Below are 8,223 nucleotides of genomic sequence, written 5' to 3'. Positions count from 1 at the left end.
TTTTATTTATTTATTTTATTTATTTATTTGTTTATTTTATTTATTTATTTGTTTATTTTATTTTTTATTTATCTATTTGCTCTTTTACAATCTCTCTCTCTCTCTCTCTCATTCAGATTTACCCAACATCCTTCAAGTAGGCTGTCAGGCATTAGCCCGATGGATGGAAGCCACCAAGTCTGGGATTCAAAAACAACTCAAGGGGTGGGCAGGCTTCAGGACCCCTTTTATCCCCTAGAATCCTTGATTTCTTTGTGAGGAGAGGCTTTCCATGTGCTCAGGCCTGACTCCCCTGTTTGTTAGCTGTTGGTGAGACTTGGGGAGGAGCTTCCCATGTTCTCAGACTCAATTTTTGTCCTTTTGTTTTCTTGCTTCCTTCCCCTGAGGGGACTTTCCTTGGCTTTTGTCCATCCTGTTTATGTGCCTTCACCACTTTTAGGTATGGTGGCTTCGGCCTAGTCTCACACCATCTTTGCCCATTTGCTTTTGTGGGACTTGCCCTGGATGATGTACTGGAATGCTAAGGTGACCAACCGTCCTCCTTTAGGGAGGACAGTCCTTGTAAATTCTGTCCTCTCTCGAAAAGTGTCCTCCTACATGTCCTCCTTTTTGATATTTGAAGACTAATCTGTAAATCTCCGTATTTGATCGATGCCGATCTGTTCCGTTGTGTGTGATGTGACATATTTGTATTTGACATGACGATTCTTCAAAGCTCGGTATAGTGCGGCGAGACAGGATTATGAGACGCATGCACTCCACACAGGAGAATTGTTTTGAGAGAATGTGCCACATGCAAGCGTGTGTCGTGCGCAATTGGCTTTGTTTTTTTTCTTCAATTTATTTGTGTCCTCCTTCTCATTGTAAAAAAGTTGGTCACCTTAGGAATGCCTACCAAGTTATTGGTCTCCTTTTGATTTTATTGTAATTAATATCACTAATAGGCTGCAAAAGTGCCCACTAGTATAAAGTTCACAAAACAAAACTGAAGTTCCTTGTTCTAGAAGATTCCTAATCTATTGGTAGCATGAAAAATGCAGAAGTTCAACTGTAATTGTTTATTAAAAAGTGCAGGTGAGGTCATAATGGCAGAAAAAAGAGGAAGTTTCTTGGAAGAAATAAATCGTAAAGTTGCACCGCATCTTTGCACCTCTTTGTTCAGGATGTGTATGTAACAAACACATGACTTTGTGTTTGATTTCCACATTATAAGGTGCCCTTCCTTTCCCAAGAAAATTCCAAGGGGTTTGTAATTTTCATCAGGAGTTGACTTCCTCTGGGTACAGGAGCCCTAGAGACTTAACAAGAGTTTTTACAATAAATAAAGGAGAATATTTGTAGCTCAAGGTTGAAATGAGTGCTTGGTGCTTGGTTGTTTTGTTGCAGATCTTTCATTACCCAAACTGGGTAACATCACCAATTCTTCAGAGTTTTCCAATGCTTACTTTTTTTATAAGTAAGCAAACTGATTATATGTAGGAGAGCATAACGTTCTTACAAATGAAAAGATCCATTACCCAATAGTAGAACTCAGAAGATAGATCCTAGGTTTCCAAAGGCCTATAGACTTCATCATTGCTACAAATATGCTGTACATTAATCTCTAATGCATAATGTAGGTTCACCAATATTCTTAGAGGTAAGGGGTATTAAGGCTTAATTATTGAGCATCCTCATCACTTGCGTGCAGCCCAGAATATCCAAAACATTGTGGATGCAATCCAAGAACTTGTCCAGCATTGTAATCATGGTCTCCAAGTTTTGTCCAATCACTTTATTAGATTTTACCAACTTTAATCCAATTTCAACTTGGGCATTCAGACCTCCTCCATTTTTCTTCATAACAATCCTATGAAGTTTTTTTCTGCCAATATGGAGTGCCTGACCCAATGTCACTGAACAAACTTTGTGGCTGTATAGTACTTTGAATATTTCTATTCACACTCATTGTTCACACTTCTAATGATACAGGTAGTCTTTGACTCACAACCATTTATTTATTTAGTGACCGTTCAAAGTTATAACAGCACTGAAAAAAGTGATCTGTGACTCTTTTTTCACACTTGTGACCATTGCAGCCTCCCTGTGGTCACATGATCAAAATTCGGATGCTTGGCAACTGACTCGTATTTATAACAGCGTCCTGGAATCATGTGATCACCTTTTGTAACTTTCTGACAAGCAACGTCAATGGGAGTCAGATTTTGTTGTGGCCCACCGGTGGCTGACGGAGCTGGCAGCAGAGTCGGACAGCGAGGAGGTTGGGAAGGAATCTGGGCCAGTCTTGGAGGCTGAGGAAGGCTCGGACGAGGGCTCTGCATCAGAGGCAGAGATGGAGCCAAGGCAGGCTGCCAATCATCAGCTGCCTTTGGGCTCGGACAGCAGTGAGGCAGGGAAGCTTCTGGAGCCCGTTCCCAGCCTGCACATGCACAGAGCTGCCAAAAGGAAGGAACAACTAAGAACTCAGGGTCGACATGAAAGTAAGGCAATAGGTGGATGATGAATGGCCCCTCCCATCAGGTTTAAAAGAGGAGCAAAAGGGGAGGGGGCTTTTGCAGGAAAAACTCGCTTGTTCATTCGTTTGTTCATTCGTTCCAGCCTCGTGAAGATTTGTCTGTGTAACCCAGCCTTTATCTGTCAGCACTGCGTGTGGAAATATTTCCTGGGCAGCTTTCCAGGATAGATAAGGTCTGAGCTAATAATTATACCTTTGCAAGACTGTTTGCCAAGTTGAATGTGAATGCACTAAATTCACATTAATTTAATAAAAGAGGTTTTGACAGGACTCAAGAGTTGGCTTAGTGCTTTTTGGGGAAACCTAGGACAGAACAGATTTACTTAACAACCATGTTACTAACAATTGCAATGATTCACTTAACTACTGTGGCAAGAAGGGTCGTAAAATGGGGCAAAACTCACTTAATATCTATCTTGCTTAGCAGTAGAAATTCTGAGCTCAATTGTGATTGTAAGTCAAGGATTACTGCATTGTCTGTTGCTAACGGAGCAAAGATCAACATTATTTTTCTCACACTCATTGATCAAATGCAGAACAACTAGGAGTGACGAAGAACAATTTCCAAGAGCTGCCGTGAAGGAATCAAGAGAGGAAAAAACCAAAACCCATTTCATTTTATGGAGCTTCAAAAAATTGATTTCTTCCATTTCTTTAATTTGTTGTGTTTGATGCCATTTCACAACTTTGTTCGATGTTATTTTGCCATTCTTGTTTCATGTATTAATAGAAATAAAACATTTATACAAATGGGAAGGGTGGAAAGCTGAAAAGAATATACCCTTGTCATGCATTAATTGTTCTGACCCAGGAACAGACAGCAGAGAAGCTACAAATCTTCTTCAATAATCTCCCACGGGATTATTATTTTTTAAAGATAGTTTTAAACCTCTTTTAATGAAAAGAGGCGATATTGTTGGCCAAGACTTGCAGCCTGCCTCCTGGGTGGGGGTGGTATTTCCCCACTTTTAAGAAAGTGCAGTCAGAAATTTAGCACGCATTATTAAAAATCAGTGCAGTTGGGTGCAGTTGGATAAAAACAGCCACATTTAAACCCTGTGTAAAATACACACTCAGAAATGACTCTTGCCTTTCTAGGATGTATAAGGTGAGAACTGAATGATTCATTTTCCAGGAGTTTGTCCACTGGGAATATATGCGGGCATCCATTTTGTTGGAAGATGTTGTGTAGATGACCTGTTTCCCTTTACTGATATTCAGTGCACTTGTCTAAATAGTGTTCTTATACAGCTTGCTACTTTGTAAGTGGAGAACTTGGTTGGTGTGCATGGTTTTATGATAGACTTGGGTTTCTAAATTACCATCACTGCCTCTATTGAGGAGGATATCCAGGAAGGGTAGCATGGTGTTGCTTTCTTCTTCCCTTGTGAATTTTATTCCTTTGAAGCATAAAACTATGATACAGAAAAGACGCTGGAACCCTAGAAAGAGTGCAGAGAAAAGTAGCAAATATTGTAAGGGGCCAGGGGGCTGAATTGTATGAAGAATGGCTAAGGGAATGAGGTATGTCTAGCCCAACAAAGAGAAGGCTTACGGGAGACTTGATACAGAGGTGGTATTCAGCAGGTTCTGACCAGTTCTGGAGAACCGGTAGTGGAAATTTTGAGTAGTTCAAAGAACTGGCAAATGCCATCTCTGACTGGCCCCACCCCCATCTATTCTCTGCCTCCCGAGTCCCAGCTGATCGGCTGGGTCTTCTTTTGTTGCCCTGCACAGGAGAACGGACCTTGGAAAGCAGATTAGTGGGGTGGGGAGGGAACGGAGATTTTACAGTATCCTTCCCCTGCCACACCCACCAAGCCACGGCCACAGAACCGATAGTAAAAACTTGTTTGGAATCCCACCACTGACTTGATAGTTGTTTTCCAATACTTGAAGGGCTGTCACAAGGAAGAAGTATGGATTTAATTTCCCTAGTGCTCAAGAGTAGGCCAAGAACCAATGGGTAAAATCTCTGGAGAAGAAAATCCAGACTAGAAATGACAGGAATTCTCCGACTGAGAACTATTAAGCAACCTTCACCACAAAACTAAAAAAAGATACCGGGACCCTAGAAAAAGTGCAGAGAAGAACAACAATAAGGAATCTGGAGGCTAAATCATACAATCGTTGACTGGGGCAACTAGACATGTCTAGTTTAACAAAGAGAAGGCTTAGGGAGGATCTCCTAGCAGTCTTCCAATAAGAGGGTATCAATTTATTCTCTGTAGCCACCTGAGGGCAGGACAAGAAGCAACGGATGGAAGCTCCTAAGTGGGAGATCCAACCTGGAAGTAAGGATGAATTTCTTGACAATGAGAACAATTAACCAAGGGGAGAGCTTGCCTCCTGGAGTTGCGGATGTTTCACTGCTGGAGATTTTCAAGCAAAGATTGGACAGCCATTTGTCTGGAATAGTATAAGGACTTCTGCCTTGGGCTGGTGGGTTAGACTAGAAGATCTCCAAGGTCCCTTCCAGCTCTATGATTCTAAGAAACCCACATGGCTTGATATGAGACAGGTACCTAAAAGAGCCCAAGAAAGAGGCAAGAAAAGACCTAGAAGGTGCAACCTTACTACACAAGGATGACAGTAGCATCCCCACTGTCGGATTTATTGGCCCGTTTGCAGCAAAGCCATTTGGGAAGCAAAGTCTCCCTTTGCTTTCAGATCCCAGCCGCTGGCATTTTTTATTTTTTTTGGCTAGGCCGTCGGACAGCAACCCACTTTTACCTGTTTTCTTTTCTAATTTGACAAGTAAACGCTCAATCAAAGCGTTCCCACTCCAGGTCTCCGCTAAACCTGGCGGCGTTGCATGACGGGAATTGTAGTCTCCCTTGCCCCCGTTGGTTTTGAGCTCCTGAGGCAGGCAGGGCAAGAAGGCGCGGGTTCCTCCTCCGCGGCGGGACGGTCTCAGGCGGAGAGGGCCGGGCGGGGGGTCTGCGGGCGTGAGGGAGCCCCGTCGCCGCCAAGGGCCACCGGGGCGCAGCTTGAGAGGGGAGGGCGGAGACTCCATTTCCCAGGCTGCAGAGGGAAGGGAGCTAAAAAAGCCTTCCTCGCTGCAGGTTGAACTTCTCGGTTGCAGATGAGCAAGAGGGAAAACCGTGAAGGGAGAAAGAGAAGGAAGGAAAGAAGGGGGTGGGGGAAGAAGGGAGAAAGAGGAGGAGGAGGAGGAGGAGGAGGAGGAGGAGAAGCATCTCTGGGCAGGCGAATTATGCATGCACTAAGCGAGCTCTGAGAGAATGGCTGTGGAAGGTAAGGGCTGCGGTTCTCCTTTTGCAAAGCCAGAGGCGCCCCCGGGCGCCCTCCCCGCCTTCCTCGTCCTTTGCTCTCACCTGAGGGGATAATCGCAGCCGAGTCGGCTGGCTAGGAAGGGGGGGAGGGGAAGCAAGCAGATCAAAGCCTTCGGCACCTTTGCCAAATGAGGGGGGGGGTGTTAGAGGTGCCGGCCATAGATGGAGGCTTGGAAGGGCGAGGAGAGGTGAGCCGGCGAGGAACCTGCTAAGGCAGGGACCGCCGTCGCGGCTTCCCTCTTTGCCAGGCTCCTGCATTATTAGCTCCACTGCAGCGCCCGTCCGCCCCCTCCCTCGACCTCGCTTTATGAGGAGCCTGCGGTTTCGTTCAACGGAGACCCGTCCAAATCCTACCTGCACACCCGCACTCCCTTCCTTAGGACCTTCATGGAATCCCACCGCGTCCTTTTTATTTGCAGCTGTTAGTCAAACGTTAAGAGATTGAGCTGCCTGCCTGTCTGCAAGCACTATCTGGGCATCAGGTGAAGCCCGCGGGCAGGAAGGCTATTACTACGTGGCTACTCCATGGTCGAGGCTGCCCTTGAGGTTCACCTGAAGAGGCTTCAAAGGAGGCCTGAGCACACCAGCATTTTTTTTTTTTTTTGGACAGCTCAGGTGTGGTGGTCTGCTCCTTGCAGGAAGTGGCTGCACTCACATATCATTGCCAAGTCCTTAAGCCTGTCTTATAAACCCCAGGAGCTCGGTTCCCACCAAACCACACTGTTGCCCATGAACATGATGGATGAACTCAGCCCTTGATCTTCTCCCTGTAATCAGCCCTGGGTCATATACGGATGTCCCTGTTTATGAAATGGAACAAAGATGTACATTAGTTTTCTGTGCTTGCTGGGTGTCCTGCAAAGAGGGCTTGAAACTTGAAAATGGGCTAAAGAACTTATTTTGTGTGTGGGGGGGAGGGGGGGAGAGAATATTAAGGGCCTTTCCTATCCTTTCCAAATGCTTTTGTGTTGCAAATTATTGTATTGGTCCATGAGAGATAGTAAGAGTGATCTGAACTTTGCTAAAAAAAATTGGGGAGGGGGGGAAGTCCAGAGGATACTACAAGAATACATTCAGCAGATAGAAGGTCCCCAAAGAAGAAAGGTGGAATTAGGATGATAGAGAGAACCCTACATGGTTCCCATTTGAGTCAAAATATAAGAAGGCTCAGCGGCTAAAGATGCTGAGCTTGTTAGCTGGAGAGCTGACAGCCTAGGTTTGAGACCTGAGCTCCACACAATGGGGTGAGCTCCCGTTAACATGCTCCAGCTCCTGCCCACCTAGCAGTTTGAAAGCATGCAAATGCAAGTAGATTAATAGGTACCATGTTGGTGGAAAAGTAACACTGTTCCGTGCGCCTTTGGTGTATAGCCATGCTGGCCACAAGACCATGGAAAATGTCTTCAGAAAACACTGGCTCCCTTGGCCAAGAAACAGAAATGAGCACCATGCCATAAAGTCAGACAGACGGGGAAATCTTTACCTTTTTATAAGAAAAGAAGCTCCTTGAAGGAGGTAGATGGTCTAGAACAGGGTTAACAGATAACAGATAATCAAAGTTGGAAGGGACCTTGTAGGTCATCTAGTCCAGTGGTCGCCAACCTTTTGGACCTCAGGGACCACCAAACTCATAATTTTAGATTCCAGGGACCACTAACCGGTTCTGTGGGCATGGCCTAATTTGTGGGTGTGGCTTGGTAGTCATGTGACTGTCTGGGCATGGCTTGTATGTAAATATTATAAATATTTATATAAATATTGAATTTTTTATAAAAAAGAGCAACTTTTACCCAAAATCAGGCAAAGCAGGCAGGCAGATTGAGTTGCTCACAGAATCACAGATTCATTCAGAGATCTTTCCATCTGCCATTGGCTAGCTCAGTCTGTCACAAAAAGCAAACTCCTAAAATTTAGTACCAAGCAAACTCACAAAATTAACTCACCATATTAACCCAACATACCATATATGTAAATATTGATATTTTTTTTATAAAAAAAGCAATTTTTACCCAAAATCAGGCAAAGCAGGCAGATTGAGTTGCTCACAGAATCCATTCATTGATCTATCTATCTGCCACCGGCTAGCTCAGTCTCTCAAATTTGCTTGCCGTGAGTCTGCACTGAATTTGCTTGCAAGCAAACCTTCAGTCCTAAGGGAAGCAGAGTCGAAGACTAGCTAGAAAGCAAGAAATCCAACCATTTCCTGCTTCCTAGCTAATCTAAATCTCCTGGCACAGCAGAACAGATGATGGTCGGAAAAAGGAAAAATAGCAATTTTAGCAGGCAAGTTTGCCGGGTAAGGAGTGAGTGGGCGAGGAGCGTTCCTACAGGCCATGCGGGCGGCGCAGCCTTGTGTTTCTGTGCAGCTTGGATTAATTGCTTTGGGGAGGTGCTCTGGGAGTGAGATTTCTCTGC

The 8,223-nt window shown here is 44.7% G+C and overlaps 1 protein-coding gene across 4 annotated transcripts in view; it reads left to right on the top strand.

Moving 5' to 3' along the window:
* The first annotated feature begins 5,596 nt into the window (after positions 1–5,596).
* The window catches only part of SAMD12 (sterile alpha motif domain containing 12), a 292,967-nt gene continuing 290,340 nt past the window's right edge, over positions 5,597–8,223 (top strand). For all 4 annotated transcript variants that reach the window (XM_026689580.2, XM_087962121.1, XM_087962122.1 and 1 more), the window contains exon 1: positions 5,597–5,770. In XM_026689580.2, the coding sequence (XP_026545365.1) occupies positions 5,758–5,770 (13 nt within the window). In that variant the 5' untranslated portion in view covers positions 5,597–5,757. The remainder of the gene's footprint in view (positions 5,771–8,223) is intronic.

This window comes from Notechis scutatus, chromosome 3 (genome assembly GCF_049901735.1).
Source record: "Notechis scutatus isolate UNSWTSFEM ecotype Mainland chromosome 3, rNotScu1.2, whole genome shotgun sequence".
NCBI lineage: Eukaryota > Metazoa > Chordata > Lepidosauria > Squamata > Elapidae > Notechis > Notechis scutatus.
The sequence above is the reverse complement of the archived record's forward strand: the minus strand, read 5'-3'. Positions and strand labels throughout refer to the sequence as shown.